We start from the raw sequence: 21,196 nt of genomic DNA on the forward strand, positions 1-21,196 counted from the left end.
TTATCTCACAAGAAAACAGGTGCCCCATAGACTAAAGAATGAAGGCTGTTCAAGGCTGTTCAAGGCCGTCCCAGTGGCCCCTCAAAGGCGGGTAAGGCAAGGTCAGAGATGCCCATAAAATAACCAAGAAGGCCTGCTCTCCCCAGTTAGATAATGCAGCTGCTTTCCTAAAAAGAATATTGTCTCAGAATTCTACCAGCCAATCACCCCAAAACTAGATAAGCACTCACCCAATCGAGGCACAGAACATCACAGCAGACACCCTACCCAACGTGGGTTCCTTTTTTCCCTTAAAGAATGCTGCTCTCAGATAGAGAGCGGGAGCCATTATCTTTTTCTTCTTTTCTGCTGGCTCCCACCTGCTTTCTTCCTCTAATAAATCTTAAACTTTATACTTAAACTTTGACTTGCTGCATTGTATGAATTCTTGAATGGCTCCGAACCTAACATTTGGTGCCGAAAACCCGGGATGGAGGTTTGACTGAGATTTAAATTTCCTGGCCCCTCAGGGCAATGGGGCAGCCTCCCAGTCGACTCCATTCCCTAAACGACACAGCTGTTCAGGTTTCCATGCATTCAGCGGCTTGAGTCCATCAACTCAGACCACCTTGACACGATGCCAGCTCACCCACACAGCTCTCAACTGTCTACAACTAATTTGGCCCTAGGGAGGTAAGTGATGTCTTTCTGCCCAGATCCCCCCTCGAGAGTTTTGTTCAGTGTCCTGGGGACACCCTGGCCCACCTCCGGGTGGTGCCTCGGCTCGCTTTAACATGACACCCGGCTTTGTAAGCCTAGGAAAACCTGAGCGCTCAGTCAAAACTCTCCAACGCTCCGGGAGCATCTTTCCCCGTTGCAGCAGTCAAAGTAACCTGGGGGACACCTTGGGCGAAAGACTGCACGCATTTCCTGACCCTCAATGACAAACTGGGGATGCCTGCTTTGTTGTTGCAGTGGTCGTGTGGATCTGGGCCATTAGTCTCACTTGAGCAACGTTTTGGGTGGTCTCCATAAGCTTCTAAAGGAGCAGGGGACTGTGGAAGTCTCATGGGGGATCTCCGTAAGCCTCTGATGAGCAAAATTCCCTACAGGGAAACCGTAAGTCTCTGAAGGAGTGGGGGGGGGGGGCGTGAGTCTCCCACAGGCGATCTCCACAAGCCTCTGAGGAGCATAGCCCCAATTCGTGTCAGTCTCTTTCAGGGAGACCGTAAGCCTCTAAAGGAGCAGGAAAACCATGGAGGTCTCATGGGGGATCTCCGTAAGCTTCTGATGAGCAAAAGTCCCTAACCTCAAGCCTTTCAAATTTCTTAAATAATCATGGGCAATATATAATCACTTTTCAGTGGCTCCAAAACTAAATTTCCTCCTAAATCTACTCCCCTCAAATGTTTAATCTGCAATCTTAGTAAACTTCAATTAAAAGGGGAAATAAAAGCAAAAAAAAAAACAAAAAAAAAAACCCTCATCCACTTTTGTAATACAATTTGGCCACAATATCCTTTAGAACAACAAAAACGTCGGCCAAAAAATGGCACTTTTAATTGGCAAATTCTCACTGAACTTAATAATTTTATTTGGCATGACGACTAGTGGTTTGCAGCTTCTAAACTGTTCCATCCTGGCTATCTTTATGCACTCTGTCGTCTTCTACCAAATGACGACTAGTGGTTTGCAGCTTCTAAACTGTTCCATCCTGGCTATCTTTATGCACTCTGTCGTCTTCTACCAAATCCTCCACCTTCACAAAAAAGCCTTCTAAGTCTTCTGCTTTCCTTTCTACAAGAGTTAACCCTCAGAAGCCTTTAAAAAGCTTCAAGCTTCTTTAACCTTGCAAACCATCCCCCTCGTAACTATACTCCCCCTCCCCAATTCCTTTCCAACCCCTTCCACTCCTCTTCCCTTGCCCTTAACCCCTTCCGCTCCGCTCTTCTCATCCTTAACCCCTTCCCGTCCCTTCTCGTCCAGTCGCAGCTCCCCCCACCTCACCCTGCCCTCACGCAGTCTGTTCGCCATCCGAGCGCCTCTCCTCCCATCTCCCACTCAGCCCTCCTCTCCCAGGCAGGGGGGTACAATGCAAGCCTAAAGCATGTGCCTAGTGCAACCAGAAGATAAATGAATAAGGCAAAAACTCCTCAAGTTACTGTCTCCAGCTGGTTTACTATTAACCCCTTCCTTTCCCAAACCTACCCCCTTCGCGGGGGAAATGTGTGCATTTATCAGATCAAAACCAACCCGATCAGCTCCCTCCCGGCCCGGCCGGGGGGCAGGTGCCAGCGGCTTTGGTAACTCTAAATAACCTTGAAAGTAAAAAACAATGTTCTAAGCCACAAGTCACTTACTTAAAAATTTCCCTCTCCCCTAACAAAAGAAAAACTTATTTCTCTATTTCATAAAATATCAGGTAAGCCTTTAAAACTGTGTTTTCGAATGCCCTAATCCATGTCTCATGGGATGTAAAGTTCCCCTCAGCTGTCCAAAAATTTTTCCTAGAGTATCGGAACTTTGACTCGCTGCATTGTATGAATTCTTGAACTTCTCCAAACCTAACAAGGGGAACAATATTTTTGTGTTTTATCTTGTTACTAATATACCAGAATTTAAGGGTATCTACCACATTTCTAAATAGATTGTCTGCTCATTGCTGTTTTAACCCCCTTGTCTTTTTTTTTCTTTTAATCTTCTAGTATAAGAGAGGGAAATGATGATAGAAAATAGGAGTACATTTTTAGCAGAACTTGTGTGTACTTGTAGTGTTTTTTACGATATCACCATAGTGGGTTGACTTTACTAGTCCCATTTTAAAAAGATGCACTAAAAAAGTTCAGAGCCAGTGATTTTTCTAATTTCTTTGTATCCGTTATCTATGGCTGCGTAACAAATCACCACAAACTTGATGGCTTACAACAACACAAAGCTATTCTTTTATAGTTCTAGAAGCCAAAAGACCAAAACAGGTCTTATTTGGCTAAAGTCAAGATGTTGGCAAGGCTGCATTCCTTCTGGACACTCTACCCACAGTCCTTAGTTCATGATCATTTCCTCTGTCTTCAAGGCTTGTAGTGTAGCATCTTCTGACCTTTCAGTCTGATGCCTCCTTCTCCCATCTTTTAAGATCCTTGGATTACATGGGGCTCACCCAGATTATCCAGAATAATCTCCCCATCTCAAGGTCATTACTTTAGTAACATCTGCAGAGTCTCTTTTGCCATGCACAGCAACATTCATAGGTTCTGAGGACTAGGACACCAAAAGCTTTGGGGAACCGTTACTCTGCCAACCACAGTCATAAACCAGTGTGGTGTCATAGCCAAGAGATCACTTCCTCCAAGTTCCCAGCTTCCTGTATGCACAAAGAAAAGGTTTTGGCTATTTTGTGTCTTTTTCTGGTATTGCTGTATGGATGTTAACTTATTTAAGAATTAACATCTTCTGTATTTATGTGCACAAATGGGGGTCAGTCGATGTTCAGCTTGATAGTTACGATATTGTAATGACATAATGGCAGAGAAGGAGCACGTTGGAGAGCTATGAGTTTTAGATGGTGGTTTTAAAAATTGCCCCATAGTGACATGTCCAATGAACTCAGAGTCTTCTAACTTTTGTCTTTTAGGCTTATACACAGAAGTACATTGTGAAGAATTATTTCTACTATTACCTATTCAGATTTTCAGCTGCTCTGGGTCAAGAAGTGTTCTTCATCACTTTTCTTCCATTCACTCACTGGAATATTGATCCCTATTTATCCAGAAGGCTGGTCATCATATGGGTTGTAAGTATTATTCTCATCATTATCATTCACTGACCACTACCGCTTCTACAGCAATGACCTGTTTTGTTACTCAAGTACTTTGTGTGTATAGTTTTTGTGTTTTGTTTTGTTTATAACCTAGAGATTTATTTCTTGCCCACACTATCTTACCACATTCATACTGTGTATACAGGTCTATCACGAGTCAGCTACAAGTCTGTGCCTTGTACTCTTTACTCTGGGACCAGACTGATGCTGTAGGCTCTCTCTTGATTATTGCCATTTTCAACCATGTACTGGCTCTTTATTTAAAAGCAGATTTATTGAGATATAGTCACACACCGTACAGTCCATCCAAAGTGTACAACTCATGGCTCACAGTATATTCCCCAAGTTGTGCATTCATCATAACAGTCAATTTTAGAACATTTTCATTACTCCAAAAAGAAAAACCCCATCCCCCATAGACCTCCTTATTGTTGACACTTAGCATTGGTGTGGTGCCTTTGTTACAATCGATGAAAGAATATTAAATTATTACTGTTAAGTATAGTCCACAGTTTACGTTAGGTGCATTTTTCCCCATATACTACCCTATTTTCAACACCTTGTAAAAATGATGTACATTTTTTCTTGTTCATGAAAGAACATTCTTGTTTTTGTGCTGTTACTGCCAGTCATTGTTGCCTGATTTCTTTGGAGAAATAATTTAAGAAAAATTAAAAAGCTAGGAAGCAAAAAACAAACCTGTGATCTTATGTAATTTGTACACCTTCCCAAGGGCAAATAAAACTAGAAGGGGGAGAAGTGGTATACAAAGAAAAAAAGGACATTTCTGAGCACATGTGGGGTATAAAATGCATCCTTCTGGAGACCCTTTTCAGTCAAATGTGGTCAACAACTGAAACTGGAAGCAGTTGACTAATAATTAAGCAACTGCTCCAGATACACTGGAGAGATAGAAACACGTAAGTCAGGGCACAATCCTCGAGGGAACTTGTAGTGTAGCAGGGCAGCTGGTGCATGCACAGAAACCAATGACCATTCAAAATAGAGAGGAGGAGCCCCTTTCCAATGTTTTGCTCATGACCCTTTCATTTAGCTTTGTTCGGGGCCACAAGAGTTCTGATTTGGGGGTGGGGGGAGAGTGGGAGTGGGAGCAGAGATAGGGTGGCCAATTGTGAGGTTGTGAAGCAGCAAGGCACACCACAAGTATATGGTTTGAATTGGCATCAGATAGGTCCGGTTCAGGTGCAACTCAGGCAGGTCTCATCTGTGAAATGGTATTGAGGATGTGCATCTCCCAGATTTGTCCTGAAGATGTGCAGCATATGCACAGGGCTCAGGGCCTGGAAGAGAACCTAAGGGCAAAGACTGTCTACTGGGAGGGGGAGCGTCAAGGCAAGTGTTAGGAGAATAGCAGTGAGGCAGCCAGTGTGGCTGTTTCCTGTTTCTGCGACTCAGAAAACAGAGGTTCAGGAGTGCTTAGTGGGGTGTCAGCGAGTCTGGGTTCTCGTATGGCTCTTCCTGAGAAGCTGGGTGACCTTAAGCAAATGGCTTCTCCCCACTGGTCTTTATTTTTCTCATTTGTAGAACAAATTCAGGGGCCATAAATCCAAATGTCTTCAAAGGCCAGGGGAGAGAAATACAACAGTGAAACCTTGGTTGGGGAGGTGAGGGTGGGGTGTCCATGCACATCACTCACCTTGGGACCACCGGGGGGGCTCTGGGGAGTGGCTGCCCCTCCACCCCAGCTGTGCCAGGAGGAAAACTGGGTCCAGAGTGGCCAGACTGTCCTTCTTATTTCATGTGCAATCTCCACGTTTAAAATGTAAGCATACGTTTAAAAAACATTTTATATCAGCTGTGCAAAGAACCCTTGAAGTCCAAAAGCCTGAGTGCTGCCTTGTAGCCTCTAGCCTAATTCACCTCTTAGGGCCCTAAAGCTTAGAGTTGTGGTTGTTTGAGCCTGAATTCTTCCTGTTTTCTCTATTTCTCTCTAAAACTGAGAGCCACTTTTTCCTTTCCCCATCCCCCTCTCCCTTTCTGCCCTCCTCTGAATTCTAGCATCTATCTAAAAGTATAATCTGAGAAACTGCAAAAGCATGCGCATGTTGTGAATCATTACAGTGAACGTTAGTCCAGTTGTCCCGTCCAGTTGTCCTTCCCATGCCCTGGAGCGAGCTCCCGGATGTGTGGAGCAGTGTCCTCTGCTGGAGCACGGCAGCGGAGGGGTGGGGCGTGGAGGGGCATTCCTTCTGTTACGATTTGAAACCGCAGGAAAGATCCATAGTGCATGAGTTTCTTTCCCTCTATCATTTATTTTCTGAGATTAAAAAATATATGTATTCTAAAACTTGTATGGTGGTCGAGTGAGGGCAAAAGATGTTGAAGTACCTTAAACAAACAAACAAACCTGGGAATATCCTGTAATGTGTACCATCCGCTCAAGGCCAGTTCTCCCGCCCGCTGGGTACAGAAAACTCTCCTGAAAGGCTGAGAAGACCTTTGGGCTTGGAGACTCTGGTTGTTGTGACTGATGATTGCTTTACCCTTTGGATTTCTCATTTCAAAGGTGCTCAGAGGCTTGCCTGTTTGCGGCAGGAAAAGTCTTGTATTAGAGATTGTATTAGAGAGAGAGCAAGTGAAATCTTTGCCTGAGAATGGAAGGAGCAACCTGTGACTCTGAGGTTTAGTTTGAGGTTTGGGGATTTGTACTTGATTTTTAAAATGGGGGCACGGCCTTGCTGAGGGTGATGTAGTTGTTCTCTGTGTCAGCTGTATCTGCAAGGGCAGTGCAGGCAGGCTGAGAGAGTGCGTGCCTGGCAATTCCTGATGGAGAGAATGACAGGTATTCCCAGAAGTGGCATGCGTGTGTGTGCGTCTGTGCTTGCTTGCTTGCTTGCTTGCGTGTGTGTGTGTGTGTGTGTGTGTGTGTGTGTGTGTGAAGGGGGTGCTCCCTGGTTGGCTGCAGAGACGATAATGAAAGATGCTTCTTTGGCACCGGCGGAGACGGGGAGCGAAGGGAAGGGGAATTCCCGGTGTCGCCGAGGGTTGGGAGGGAAGAGGGGGTGGAGCGGGTGAGGTTCCTGTATTTGCACCAGCCCAGCCCGGGCAGTCAGCTTCCTGCTGAGGACGCTTTTCTCTTATAAGGGATATCCCTAAATTAGTGGCTGCCTCTTCTCTGTGTGGGGATTAAGGAATGTTAATTACAAAGGGGCAGAACTTGAAGTCGTGTAACATCTCTCACCCAAGATTAGTTGCAAGGCAGCTGTGTTCAGGATCTGCCAAGCCTCTTGTCAGATTTTATAGTAATTTGACAGTTGTCATTGGATGAAGACCTGATAGGCTTTATTGCTTTAAAAAATCACTTGCTCTGTTGGGGGTGACTCATACGGTCTGAAGCAGCTTAGCTGAATTATGGTTGTATTAACTCCTTTCTATGTTACATTTTATTGCTTTCATTGGCATCTGTGTTCATTATCTTACTTGACCTTTATAACAATGCATTTGTATCATTTTTATCATTTTATAGCTCGGAATAGTAATACTTAAAATAATAATATGCCATATCCAATGTTGAGCTCTGTGTGTCTGTGCCACTGTGATAGTGCTGTATGTTTTTTACCTCATTCAGTCGTACCGGTAATCCAGAGAAGTGGTTGTTTATTGCCAGCCCCATTTTACAGATCAGAAAACTGAGGTATAGAAAGGTTAAATAACTTGCCCAGGATCATGTTGGATTAAGTGGCCAAGTGATTCCATACTGTTCCCACCCAAGTCCATTTCTGCGAGATGGGGCTGCCAATGTTGTTTCGTAGAAGAAGACAGCTGAGTGATATGAAGAGCATCCATTGTCAATTTTTTTAAAAACAGAGATGGTATACTGAGGCTCTAAACATCCAAAGTTCTCTTCAATCCCATATTTGCTTTGATTGTGTTTCAGATGTGCTCTCGTGGCATGTATTAACTCTGTATCTACTTAAGTGTCTTCCATGTACCTTTCTTGATAACTCAGAGGTATTTTAGCCCAGAAAATTTAGATAAGCTTTTGTTACATTAGCTGAAAGATACCAATCAAGTCACTATTTCCTTCTGCTGTTTAGTATCAAGGTCTTTAACCTGTCATTGGACTCAACAGAATCCTAGACTTGGGGACGGAAAAGTCAGTGAATGGGTTATCTGATTTGAATGCTCAAAAAGAGATCCCATTGACAGTGCAGCCACGTTACCTGGGGAATTGTCTCATCCCCTGACTCCCATTTTGGCAGATGACAGCCCTATCTCCTTACTCTACAAACTTTAAAGTAGCATCGCTGTGTCTTAAAAAGGCTGGCAGCAATTTCATTGAAACCAAATGGTGTCCACTTTGTAACATGAAGCAAAGTCTCTTGTGCTTTTTGCTCATTCAGGTTTTCTCCATTTTGCACAATAGCAATGCAATATTGATACAGGTGTTCCTCAGAAGGAGCATTTTCACTGTTTCTATAAGAATTTATTTTGCATGTTTATGTCCTGCCTCTTTTCCCAGATATTTCATGGCATTCATTGTGAGATGCATTAAAAAATGGGGAAAAAAGGTAAAATTAAATTTAGGGGGAATACAGATGTAATAATAGATGATTGAAGCCCACACGAAAGTTAAATGTAGCTTATGACTCAAAGTTGAGCCAAAATTTGTTTTTGAAATTTGTCTTGACTGAACAAAAGTGAAATTACATTATCCATTAGGAAATAGAAGATCCAGTCTCTAAGGAAGCAAACCTTCTCCTGACATGTAGGATTGATAAATTTGTTTTAGGCTAGTGATATATATTGTTAAAGTATTTTCTAGAAACATTGTTTAGTATTAATACCCCTCATTGTGACTCCCCACCGACTTTGGGTGTTCTCATTTTTTAATTTTTTGCTAATTTAACCAATGAAAAATTGTATCACAGTTAATTTTCATTTCATGTATTAGTGAGGATGAAAGCATTTCTCAGATGTTTATTAGCCATTTGTAATAACTCTTTTGTGAATTGTCAATCTAACTTTTAAGTTATATTTTAAAAAGGGACTTTGATTTTTTAAATTTATTTTTACTGGCTCTTAACATATAATGATATTGAACTATTAATTTTCATGTCTCGTAATGAAAATTACGAGTGATGCTTCTTCACGTATAAGATTTTTAAAAGTTCAAGCCTTTAAGGAATAATCTTTAAAATAATCTTTAACTTTATGGTATCATCAGTAGTGACCCAGGAAAATTCTTTAAAATTGAACTTAAATGCTTTTTGAAAAATTTTTTTATTGTGGTAACGTATATACAACCCAAAATTTCACATTTTAACCACTTTCCTATGTTTCATTCAGTGATATTAATTATATTCTCGATGTTGTTCTACCATCACCACCATCCATTAGCAAACCTATTTTCATTGCCCTAATCAGAATTTCTGTACCCATTAAGCAATAATCATTCCCGTACTCTCCCCCAGCCCCTGGTACCCTCTAATCTTCTGTTTCTATGAAGTTGCTTATTTTAGGTATTTCATATAAGTGGAATTATACAATATTTGTCCTTTTGTGTTTATCTTATTTCATGCAGCATGGTGTCTTCGATGTTTACCTCCATATTGTAGCGTGGATCAGGGTGGCGTTCCTATTGATGGTGGAATAATATTTCACTGTATGGATGTACCACCTTTTGGATGAGAAGCGGGCCCAAGTAGAGTCTCGCAAGGACTCACAAGTTGAGTCAGAGGTTTCAGGTTCAGTAGTCCCATGAAAGGAGCACTGGGCTGATGTTTATAACTAGTGCTATTTTGGTTCCCAGAAAGAGAGCCAGTCAAACCAGCCCAGGAAAGGGGGAATATATTATAAGGTTACAGAGAATCCCAACAAAACAAGAATCTCACAGGAACCTGATACTGGTGAACATTTTGGTTGTCTGCTACAGTTAAGCTGTGACTCCACCTGTCTGCTTCTGTATCTCCTGTTGCCAATTGGTGACTTTCCAGCTGCACCTTTTAAAGACAATCTGACCCAGCTCATTGTGTAGCAAGGCCATACAATTCCATCCATCCCTGGCCACTCAGTAATCTGGCTGTCCTCAGGTCCAGCCATCTGCTTTGGGGGAGGAAGAAGACAATTAATTGGGGCCTCCTCACCATGATCCAGACTCCTAAGAAGGTATGCGGTTGGGAGAAGGTGACCGGTCTGTCTCTTACTGGGATATCAAGAGACCTGGGCTATGATCCTAGACAGGAAACCTAATTTAAGGTACTTAATGCTTCTGGCCTGCCATTACCTAGCTTTTAAATGAGAGGATCCAGCTGGAACATTCTTAGGGCCTTGTAACATAGTCATGACTCTTCTTTATATGTTTGCTATGTGACACGTAAAAGAGTATCCATGGTTTGGTAAGAAGGAAAAAAGAATAAATTGGGCAGGATAACATGAAGAAAAACTAGAAGGCATTTCATCTCTTGAAGACCAAATGCTAATATGGTTTACTTATTTTGTCTTTTCTTGGGAATCCCCCCAATATTAGATAATACATTTAAAGTGCATTGTACATCCATTGCTAAATAATTGTTAGATTGCCTGCTGTTTTGAATTCTGTCTCATTGAAAGATCTCTTTAAAAGAAAATGCTTAATTGCTTGGTAACTATAAATTCCTTTTTTTTTTTTTTTGGTAGAAATCAAAGAAAGTTCTGGCTATAAGGAAACCAAAAAAGCACATTTCTTTTTGGCAGGTTCTTCTGTTCCTCCTCTTCTGAATCCATTTAACTTAAATTAGGGAGTTTGAATTTAAAATGATTTTCCACATTACTAGTTGATATAATCTGTAGTACAAAGCAGACTTAAATTTTGCTTTTAAATTGGGCCTACCCTCTGGATAATGTCTAGCTGTTATAAGTCCAGGATATTGTTTTATAAAGCAGCCCCATCAATTGGATAAGGGGTGAGCTTTGTGACAGCAAGTCACAGTGGAGGCATGTGGGCAGGTGGCCCTCTGGCTCTCCCAGGGGAGTCTGTCACCTGGGAATGCAGCAAGGGAGAAAGCCTGCCCCCAACCCTATAATTCACAACCCCTACACCAGGGTCGATTTTAGTGCCAAAAGAGGACTTTTAATGTAATTATCACTTAATCTTCTGTTTAAACGCTTACCACCATTCACTTCAAAAAGATTTCCCCGCTTGTTAAATTGGTTCTTGCTTGAGATTAATGAGTCTTTAAAACTATTCAACAATAGCCAGATTGTAGCCTCACTAACTTGCATTGAATGAAACAGAATTAGGCGGCAGAAGTTCTGCCCAGCCTGTCTGAAGTGGAGTCGGTAATTTGGCCTCAGTTACACATTAAGTGAATGTCTCTGGGGGGTTTGTTATGCAAAGTGTATTGGTTTGGCTTTTGACACAGTAAGGAAAGGTTTGAGTTTTATTCTAAGTTAAGCAAAAAACAGCCTTAAAACTGGATTCATGTGAGCAGATAAGTTAAGATCTAATTATCACCATTATTAACTGAAAAATGATTATTTTTTTCTTCTGAAAATGTGCCCACATTCTTCCTTCCCTCCCCTCCCCTCTCCTTGCTACCATCGCTACTACCAACATCCCCTAAGGCTGGCTTTTTTTTTTTTTTTTAAATATCAAGTAGAATTGCAGTTCTCCCAGATAGAAACCAACACCCTGCAACCCCCACCCCGCAAGAATCACTTCTAATGCTTTATTTAATTTATCACATGGGTAGGTGATTGCTTTAAAGCTGAGTGAGGTATAAAATTGAAACACCTAGGGGTCTTGGAGGCAGGATGTCCTTAAGGATGCAGTTAGGTTGGATCAGCTAAAATGATGTGAAGAACATAGCACGTAGAGTTTCAATGTGGAGTAAGTCCTTCCTCCCTTTCCTTGGTTTTATTCAAGATTTTAATGTCTAATCCAGAAAAACAAATAGCATCTGCCAGGTCATCTGCAGACTCGAACCAAGGAGTATCCTGGCCTGGCAGAGCTTCCGAAATTCAGAATTTCTTGCTGAATTCAGCCAGTCGTGCTGGGCTGTAATTGCCAGGCCCACTTCTTCCCTCGTTGCAGGCAGGCAAATCAGGCACCACTCTGGACATGTAAAACGAAAGTAAAGAGAAAGTGAAATCTGTAGGCTGAGGGGAGCTTTCTCCCTTAAAAAATAACTCCTTCCCTTTAGGAAAAAAAGGTTAGTTTCATTTGCAAGGCTGCGTCTTGAATGAATTTAGTTTCCTTAGCAGCTGTTTACCGAATCCTCACTACAGGCCAGGCACTTTAACATTCAAGAACCCCATTTCACAGATGAGAAAATGGAAACACAAGGAGGCTAAGTGACTTGTCCAAGTGTATACAAGTAGCAAGTGGGAGAAGAGGCAATGTCACACTTGCTTCTAACTGCAAACCTCATCTGTTCCTTTCCACTGAACCATGTTGCCTCAAATGGCTCAACTTTACTCTTTTTCCCAGTCCAGTTACTTAGAAATGTGTTTTGCCTGTTTGGTTGGAAGGGCTCCGTATAGCACCACAGTCTCATTTGCAAATGCCCTGTATGTACCGTGGCCATGTGTCCCAGCTTCTCCAGATGACACTGCTCTTCCAGTTCTCTGTGCGTGTGAGTATCCCCCACTTGCTGAACTGAGTGCCCCAGATTTATACTTCTCCGGAAGGCCAGGGAATCGGAGGGACCGAGTACGGTGAAGGAACTTGGTGCTTTGGTTTCAGGGCCCTAGGCCTGAAGGGCTGTCTGCTGACCCTGTGGGTTTGTTGTTCCTGGACCCATGTGCTACTTCCTTATCCTGTTTTGCAAGCAGCCAAGTGGAAAAGGAGGCGTGAGGGCCCAGGGCCCTGCCCCCTCTGCACGCAGAGGCCTACATGACCAGGAATGACATTAAAGGTCAACAGGCCCCTACCCGGCTCCCCCTTCTCCAGGGGAGAAAGCATTAACCGCCCCCCTCCCCATCACTGTTAGTAATCAAATCTCAGGAGACCTCCTTGTAACCAAATCTCACGAGATCCTGTTGTCGCCAAACCTCATGAGAAACTCCATTGTCACAAACATTTATAAGCCCCCCACCCCCCACCCCCGGCACTCCTCTCTGTGTGGAACACTGGCTTGACTTTCCTGACTGGCTGTCATTGGGAAGAATCGTCTCCTGTGTGTAAGTCCCTGATTAAACTTGTGGGTAACTCCGTATGAGGTGTGTTCTTTGGTCTTGGTATTAATCTGGGTTGGAATAGAAGGGAAAGAGGGTAACTTTTGCCAGGTTAGGAACTGGGGCTTTGGTCTGATGGGGACTATCATACCCCAGGAGAAAGAGAGCCTCTTGGGGAAGGCTGGACTTCTTGCCTCTGGGTGCCCTCACCTTTCCTGCCTGCTGCTGGTCAGCTCTCCAGGGTGAGGGGTGAGTTGTGAGGAGCCTTACATTCTCCATCAGTTCTCCTATATATAGCTTGAGGACTGGGATGTGTTTCCTGTGTTGGCAAAGTGGGGAGGAGAAGCTTTTATCTGCTCTATCCATTCACAGCTGGAGAGGCCACACTTTACCTTGGCCTCTGGAAGTTTCTGGAGGTGTGTGTTACAAGACAGTTTTGTCAGCCTAATGGCAAGGCTGGAACTTCCCCAGCCTTGTAGCCCCTTCTCCCCAGCGGAGGCGGCCAAGGAAGGGCTCTTTAGTTGGGAGGCCTAGCCGGCTGGAGGCCCCTTTGACCGCCAGTCCTTCTTTTCCAGGCTTTGAGGGCGCCCGATACTGGTCAGAACCCTGGGTCCAGTGGCCATGTGGGCATGTGGGGGGCCAGACAGCACTGCCTTTGCCACAGTGACACTGGGCATCAGCCAGCTCAGGGCTAATCAGGAAACTGAGGCTTCCTGGCCCTGCGGAGCCTGAGTCTGTCTCCAGGGGCACCAGTCCTCGTCTCCTGGGCTCTTGCTGCCCTCTGCCCCCTCTGCGGTCTGGCCATCTGCATCTGAGGCCCCGTCCCCAGCGCTCTCCATCCTGGTCAAGCGAATCCAGCTCTTGTTGCATCCCCAGTGGGGCCAAGTGGAGGGTCTTGAGTAAATAAGTTGCAAGGAGCCACAGTGTAAATGCTTATGAATAAATAACATTCTAAAATTCTTAAATGTGAGCCACATGTAGCTGTGCTGGCACAGTTGAACTATGTCCCAGATGAATATGGACCACATGCGAGCTTTCAAGAAAAAGGGCTCTAGGTATAGCAATAGCAGCATCTACTGAGTCCTTACTAGGTGCTAGACATGGGGCCAAGGCCTTTATAAATGTTATGCAGGGAAGTATAGGCACTATTATTATTCCCGTTTCAAAGGTGAGGAAACAAGGTGAGAAGCCAGCCAAGCTGGTAGAGGCAGTTAGGTGGTAGAGCTAGGATTTGAACCTGGAACTATAACATTTCAGAACCCTGGTTATTAACTACTGTGCTAGGCTCTGGCTTTTTTGTGTGTATTAATCGTGTTCAATTATTTTTTTTTTCCATTTTGCAAAAAATAAAACATGAATACAAAGTTGAAAAAATGAGAAAAATTTTCTCTAAATCCTGCCTCATTCATTGATTTGAAGGTAATTCACTTTTTCCATCTATTTGTCTGTCTACCTAATCTATATATCATCTTTGCAATGTTTGATTATAATATACCATTTATATGCTGTTTTGTGATATAATGGTTTGCTATAACATTAGACATAGCCTGTAGTTCATGATTAATATATAAGAAAGAGGGGAAAGGGGTTGGGGATAACTCCTGAATCTTTTAACCTAAAAGGAATAATTGATTCAAACAATGACTTATCCACCCTAAGAATTAGGAGACTTGGAGGCTAGTCTGGAGTTTATTAATAACTAGCCAAATGATGTTTATGTCTGGGCATCATTTGACCACCCATACAATGCAGAGAAAAATGACTAGGAGTCCCCCCACCCCAGCCACACACACTTTGAAAGCTTTATTGATTATGAGAATATTGATGGTGATGTGGCTTCTAGGAGATGGATCCTTTTAGTCACATGCTCTTGCTACAACAGTGAACATAAACATTTCCTCTGAGTGCTTCCCCCACACCTTGCCTGGGTGGGCTCCTGCTAGTTGTCTTGGTGGATTCCCCATGAGAGTGATGGGGTGATTGTTAGTGAATCTCTGGGAAAGGGCCCTTTAAGGAGCTACTGACTGGATGCACCCTGGTGCCGAGTCACTGTTTCTAACCAAGAATCTCTTGGCCTTGCAAATACAAGCCATGGGACAGTGGTTCTGTGAGGTTCGAGGTCTTCCTCCTCCAGGCACAAAGATGGGGAACATCAAGAATATGAGCCTCTCCTTTAGCTTTGCTCTGTCTCTGTGTGTGTGCGTGTTCACTCTGCGTCTGTGTGTGTGCGCACATATAAATTCATTGTTTGTGTTGCATATGCTCAAATTTAACTAGGAAAAGATGTTTTGTTTTTGTTCCTTTTAAAATTAAATTTCTTCTGGCATTCACAGGCACTTAAATCAGAAGGGAAAAAAATGTTTTGTTCAATTTGAAAATGCTTCTCAAACGCGTAGCAACTTGACTCTGGGGGTTGGAGAGTGACATTCTGAAGGTTTTTTTCCAAAAGCTCTAGCTTGGAAATTAGCACATTGTGAGCAGAAGTAAGCTGGCTGCCTTTAAAAATAACACTGGTAAACAAATCTAAATGAGTAAAATAAGAGAGCTGATTTCTTTTATTAGGCCTTAATAGAACATCCAAGCAAAGGAGAAAAATAAACCCTGGATTGAATTTTTAATAAGGTTGATTGAAAATGTTTGGAAATGGTAGCACATTATTGTGAGTGTAATTAACAGCGCTGAATTGTGGGTGTGATTGTGGTTGAAAGGGAAAGTTTAGGGTCTTGTATGTCACTAGAAGGAAAGCTAGAGGATAAAACATGGGACTGTATAACATAGTGAACCCTGTTGTGGATGATACTGGTTAATTGTGCAAATATAAGAATGTTCTTTCATGAACTAGAACAAATGTGTGTCACTGTTAGAAGGTGTTAATTATAGGGTGGTATAGGGAATAAAGCAAACAAACTATGCGCTATAGTTAACAGTAATAGTGTAACATTCTTTCATCAGTTGTAACAAAGGTACCAGACCAATGCTAAGTGTCAACAATAGGGGGGTAAAAAGGGCATGGAATTCCTCTTTTTGGAGCAATGAGAATGTTCTCAAATTGACTGTGGTGATGAATGCGCAGCTCTTGATTATACTGAGAGCCATTGATTGTGCACTTTGGATGGATTGCATGGTGGGTGAATAAAATTGTTTAAAACAAAAACAAAAACTCTGGATTGACGAAGAACGCTACAGTCGGTTGCACACCTGCAAGGCGACCTGCAACGGAGATGATCCCTTCCCAGCCTGACGTCACCCCTGTTGAGGGCTTCAGACTGTACCTTACTCCCAAAATGTGTGCTGTGTAAGCTCAGTAGAAGTGGAGCAATTTTCAGGGTTTGTCTACGTAATTGGGGAAAATATTTAGCTGGAAGGGAAGGAGTGAAGGTTTCCATTTTTCTGTAGCCAACAGGGACCACAACTTGGCTGTTTAATTAGAATCCACTAAAAATATTTTTAAAAGGAGGGAGGGCAGCAGCAGAGGGGTTCATTCACGTGGGTCAGCATTCCAAACAAGTTAAATGTTCTTTGAGGCTTTGCTTGTTTAGGGGATGGATTCAGAAATTTAAACCTAAATTTGTACGATAGAAAGCTTTTAGAATATATATTAAAGACGGGATTTTATACTTTAAAAAAAATCGACTAATCTACAAAGAATGTTTGACTGTTTGCAATCAAAAGGGTGTGTCTTTAACTCCGAAAGGATTAAATAATTAGAACTCTGTCAAGTTCCTGAGAATTTCAGAAAACCAGGAGCTTGTCTTTATTTAAAATTTCTCCATTACCTGGAAGGATGTTTTAGGAATGTGCTAATCTGTTATGTAGCTGTCTCGTGGATGCTAATTTTGAGTAAGTTTATATATTATTAGAAATACATTTTTAGGAAATTTTATATGAGTTATGAAACCATGTAGAACCTTTTTAGGTTGAGAACCATGCATGGGATAGACCCTGATTCGTAAAACATACTTGATAGTGGAACAGAGGTTTTGCAATTGAAATTATCTTAGAAAAGCTAGGATGAATGGATTCCCAAATCAAAACCCAAGCAATGATAAATACTCAATTTGAGTCCTTGAACATGCTTCGCTCCTTTTCAACTTGAAATTCTGAGATTATGTGTAACACTTAATTAAACCCTAGAAATTGATACAAGTGAGAAGACAAGCACAGTGATTTTTGAGGGCATCTCCTAAAACTTCTTCTGAATCTTTCTTTTTTTTTTTTTTTTTTTTTTTTTTGCAGGTGCCTTAACCTTTAGCTTCCACTTGTAGTTTTTTGTTTGGGGGTCTTGTAACCATGAGCATGATTCATTAGTGATGTTTAGCAGTACGTTCTTCCTAAACTATTTACGGGTGCACCACAGCCAAGTCTGGGAAAAAGTGTAAAGGAAGATTAAAATATGCTTGTCTCTTAAATTGATGTGATTATACCAGAGTGTAATTGGTCTTGTGCCAGCTCTTCACTGAGAAAACAGCTGGATGTAAGCAAACTAGAAATAGGTACTTTCGCAGTTCTCTACCCTAACACGTGGTATCAGGAGTATGCAGATAGGAAAAGAAGAATATAAGAACGATGATTCAGTCAGTTTTAAAAATGTTAAAAAATGAGAAACGTGCAGCTCCACAGATGGCATAGCACTTCCAAATATATTCTTATCTGAATCTAACATTAATTTTGAAAGGTATTCTTCCTTGCACTGACATATGCCGAAATGGAGGTTGACATTGGTAGTGCTAGTTATCTATCTAGATAGCCAAAGTCAGAGCCAGGATGCAGCCAGATGTCATTCTCAATCTAGACTTCATTTTACTAGTACGTCAGACCCCAAATAAAGGATCTCTTCAAAAGAAATGACGAGTCTATGGAGAGGTCCGAAAAGGCTGGACACTAGGTGGTAAATGAAGATAGGATATTCACGGATGGGGAAATGCATGTCTTTGGGCAGTTCAAGGAAGTGGGTGATAAGATCGACTCATAAGGGAAAAACCGAGAGGCGACCGCAGTGGTATCCGAGGTTATCCAGCAGCCACCAGCTACCATCATTTGGTTATACTTGGTTATTTTTCATCACTTAAGCGGTGTGCTGAATGATCCAGTGGCTTTCCTTAGGCCTTGTGTCTGCAGCTGGGGTAGCTGCCACCAGGTGATTTGTGGTCACCTGTGTGGTTAGAAGTTTCTCCAAGGGGAGCTAACGGGGAGTGTTAGCCACCAGGAGCAACCCTGTTACTACTCACTTTAAGAAGTATTGGGCACATTGGAGCAGGATTTGAAGACATTTAAATATTTGGTAAAGACTGGACCTCTCTCCCTCATTTTTTTCCCTCCCTTTCATTTTAATGGAAAGTTGGTGCTCTTTCTGTCTGTCCTAGAAATTCTGGCTTGTCCTAGCTTCTGCTTTTCAGGAAGCTCCTGGTGGCTTTTCTCCAGCTTTCCCCTCACCCTAGAGTTTCTGACAGTTTGAGAGCCTGAAGAGGGTTGGAGACCACCCTCACTCAAGCCCTTTTTTCCTCCACACTTGCTCTTGCAAATCAAATACTGATGCGATAGAAAAAAGTGTTCAATGTGCTCTTGGAAAAGAACAAAGAAGGTGACAAGGTTGGAGTTTTATCTGAGCCCTATGCTCCTGAAAAACAGAACCAAGGAAGATAATCCCCCCAGCTTGCCCTTTTGTGTTCAGGGAAAGGAGTCACTGCAAGGAATCTCGTTCCTCAAAGATTCCTAAGACCCACCTCTGCCACCCTTGTTGGCCTATGACAAGGCCAGACGCAGACCCTCCTAATTCCCATTCTTTGCCTTATGAATGATTAGCCAAACTCTTTGTACCTCCTGACCAATCTGGGTAAAACACTTTGACTTGTCCAAACTTTAGTTACGCTTTTCTTCTTCTCCAGACCCCTGGACTTTTGACACACCTTCAGCCAGCAAACAGCTCCTCTTTAATGGTCCTACCTGAGAATAGGGTGACCTCAAGTTGAAGCCTGCGGGGATCCCCTGTGCCCTGCGCTACCTCCACCCCTTCACCCCACTTCCCCACACAAGGCTCTTTCTAGCCTTGTACACACCTCCTCGTAAAAGGGAAGTCCTCTGTTGCCTAGTCTTTGAGATTTTTTGCAGATACCATGCTCAGCCCCTTCTCCCCATCGTGATGGTCCCTTCCCTGGCCACAATTCTTTCAAATAAAGTCTCACCTTACCTAAGACTGGGATTTCTTCTTTATTGACAAAGTAATAAAGAAGCACAGAGAATTCAGCCCTAGAGAACTTTGGCTGCAATATAGTTCTCACTTTCAAAACTCATTTTGTGGCAAAATTGACTTTTTGTTTACTTCCCTTCTGATTTCTTGCAGTTTTGCTTGCTTTATGTATTTTTGAGCGGGTTTTACCAACATTAATGGGAACCCTTGAGAATTTGCTCTGTGGTACCTCCTCCTCATCTCTGGCCACGTGTCACCTTGTTTTATTATCTTTTCTAATGAGTAAGTAGTTCACAAGTAATAGTGGCCGTAAGGAGCATTATACTATTTAAAAATAATATGTGGAAAATCACTTTTAATTCTATTTGGACACCCAGGCTGTTTTAAATAACTCCACAAATATATGTTCAACCTTATGCTCCAGTTAATTCAGTCACCCTATTTTAACCAGTCATATAATTAGGTCTATGGTAATGAATCATGCAATATTTTTTCTACTGTAATTTATCTTCTTTTCTTTCCTTATCTGAAGAAGTAACATAGCATTTTACAGAAGATGCTCAATTATCTCCTAGAATGCTGGTTATAAGCCATGAAACCCAAAGGTATTTGCCAGAATAACTGACTTGTTTACTTTTATTTCTTTGTGAGTTTAATAGATCCAAAAAGCAGGACTTTTAAACCAAAATATCCAAATTATCTTCCTTAACACAGGGAGATGGAAAACAGAAAAGCTACAAAATGTGTACAACCAACTTAAAATAGTCCATGTATGAATTTTAAGGATCTTTATGTGGATAGTCAGGTGCAGCAAGGACGGGTGACACCAGTGGCATGTTAAAGAAAAATTGATTAGTCCTCACTGGTCCTAGAACAGAGAGGGGCACTAGGCCTTGCAGGGTCACGCGGGGACACACGTCAGGAGCTCAGGAGCCCAGACCCAAGCAGGTGGCAAGCAAAGGTTATTGTGGACCTGGGAGCTTTGCCCTTACAGTGTTATATGGGTGGAGCTGTAGTGGTTGGTCAAGCAAGAGTGGGAATTAGGGAGCTTGTGTTTATTTGCCTTTGGTGGGGACACTGTCCTGGACAGGATTTGGGGAGCGGAGAGAGAAGCTGTTTTTCTTGCATAAGCAGGTGTCAGGTGTGGTCACTGAGGGACCTAATGACAGGGTCTAAGATGCTAAGGCATCATGACAGTGAGAAAGCTCCTATTTTATTTTAATTCACTGCAAGGTGGATTAGATCAAGTCCTGAGCAGAGTCTACTTCTCCAGGGAGCCAGAGTTTAGGTACTAAAGATTTCCTCCATACTGGGCACTGGTAAATTTATAACCTAGGCGTTTCAGGAAACTTTCCCTCCATTCTGACCTGCTTCACTTTTATTTTGCACTTATCGCATTAACCTTCTACTTAGTCTACCTCCATCAAGCTTCGTGCCCCTCAGTCCATCCACCTTATGGCGTTTAAAGTGATCTATCCCAAATGCAAATATGCCCATGAACCACTCTTTAAAATGTACTCATGTTCCAGCATCATAAAATTACATACAAGGCCTTTCACAGTCCCATGACTCTCCATCTTCAGCCCTTTCTCTTGTCAGCCCTCTTCTTTGGAATCACTGAACTGCTGGCGATGACACCCCTCCCTAATCCCTGTATTTTCAACCCATGCATGCTGTTTTCTGCTTTTTTCCGAGGGTTGCTACTGCCTTGCATGCTCTGACACTTTCCTGCTTGCCAGGTCTTTTAATCTGGCTAGGTCTCGGCACAGGCATTATCTCTAGGGAAGCCATCCCTGAGGCCTTATACCTACATACCCTGTTAGCTGGTTTCTGATTCTTCCTTGAACTGGCACATAGCAGGAACTCAATAAATAATGATTGAGTAAAATAGATAAATAAATGAAGGTGGTTTATACAAAGATAGTTTAAGAGACTGTCCCCTACAGGACTAAAGGGGGACAGATATGTAAAGAAATAATTAACAGTTCAGGGTGGCAGAGATACACTAGGAAATCCCCCAAATACTAGGGTGACACCCTGGAGGTCTTTTTGAAATGGAGTGGTCTCCCGGTGGTCCTGATGGAAAGCTGGGAAAC

The 21,196-nt window shown here is 42.6% G+C and overlaps 1 protein-coding gene across 1 annotated transcript in view; it reads left to right on the forward strand.

The window, feature by feature from the left end:
* SGPP2 (sphingosine-1-phosphate phosphatase 2) overlaps nt 1-21,196 on the forward strand; it is a 143,626-nt gene that overhangs the window by 58,564 nt on the left and 63,866 nt on the right. The window contains exon 2 of the mRNA XM_037850234.1: nt 3,611-3,769. Within this exon, the coding sequence (XP_037706162.1) occupies nt 3,611-3,769 (159 nt within the window). The remainder of the gene's footprint in view (nt 1-3,610; nt 3,770-21,196) is intronic.

The sequence above is a fragment of the Choloepus didactylus genome, chromosome 9, assembly GCF_015220235.1.
Source record: "Choloepus didactylus isolate mChoDid1 chromosome 9, mChoDid1.pri, whole genome shotgun sequence".
Classification (NCBI taxonomy): Eukaryota; Metazoa; Chordata; class Mammalia; order Pilosa; family Megalonychidae; genus Choloepus; species Choloepus didactylus.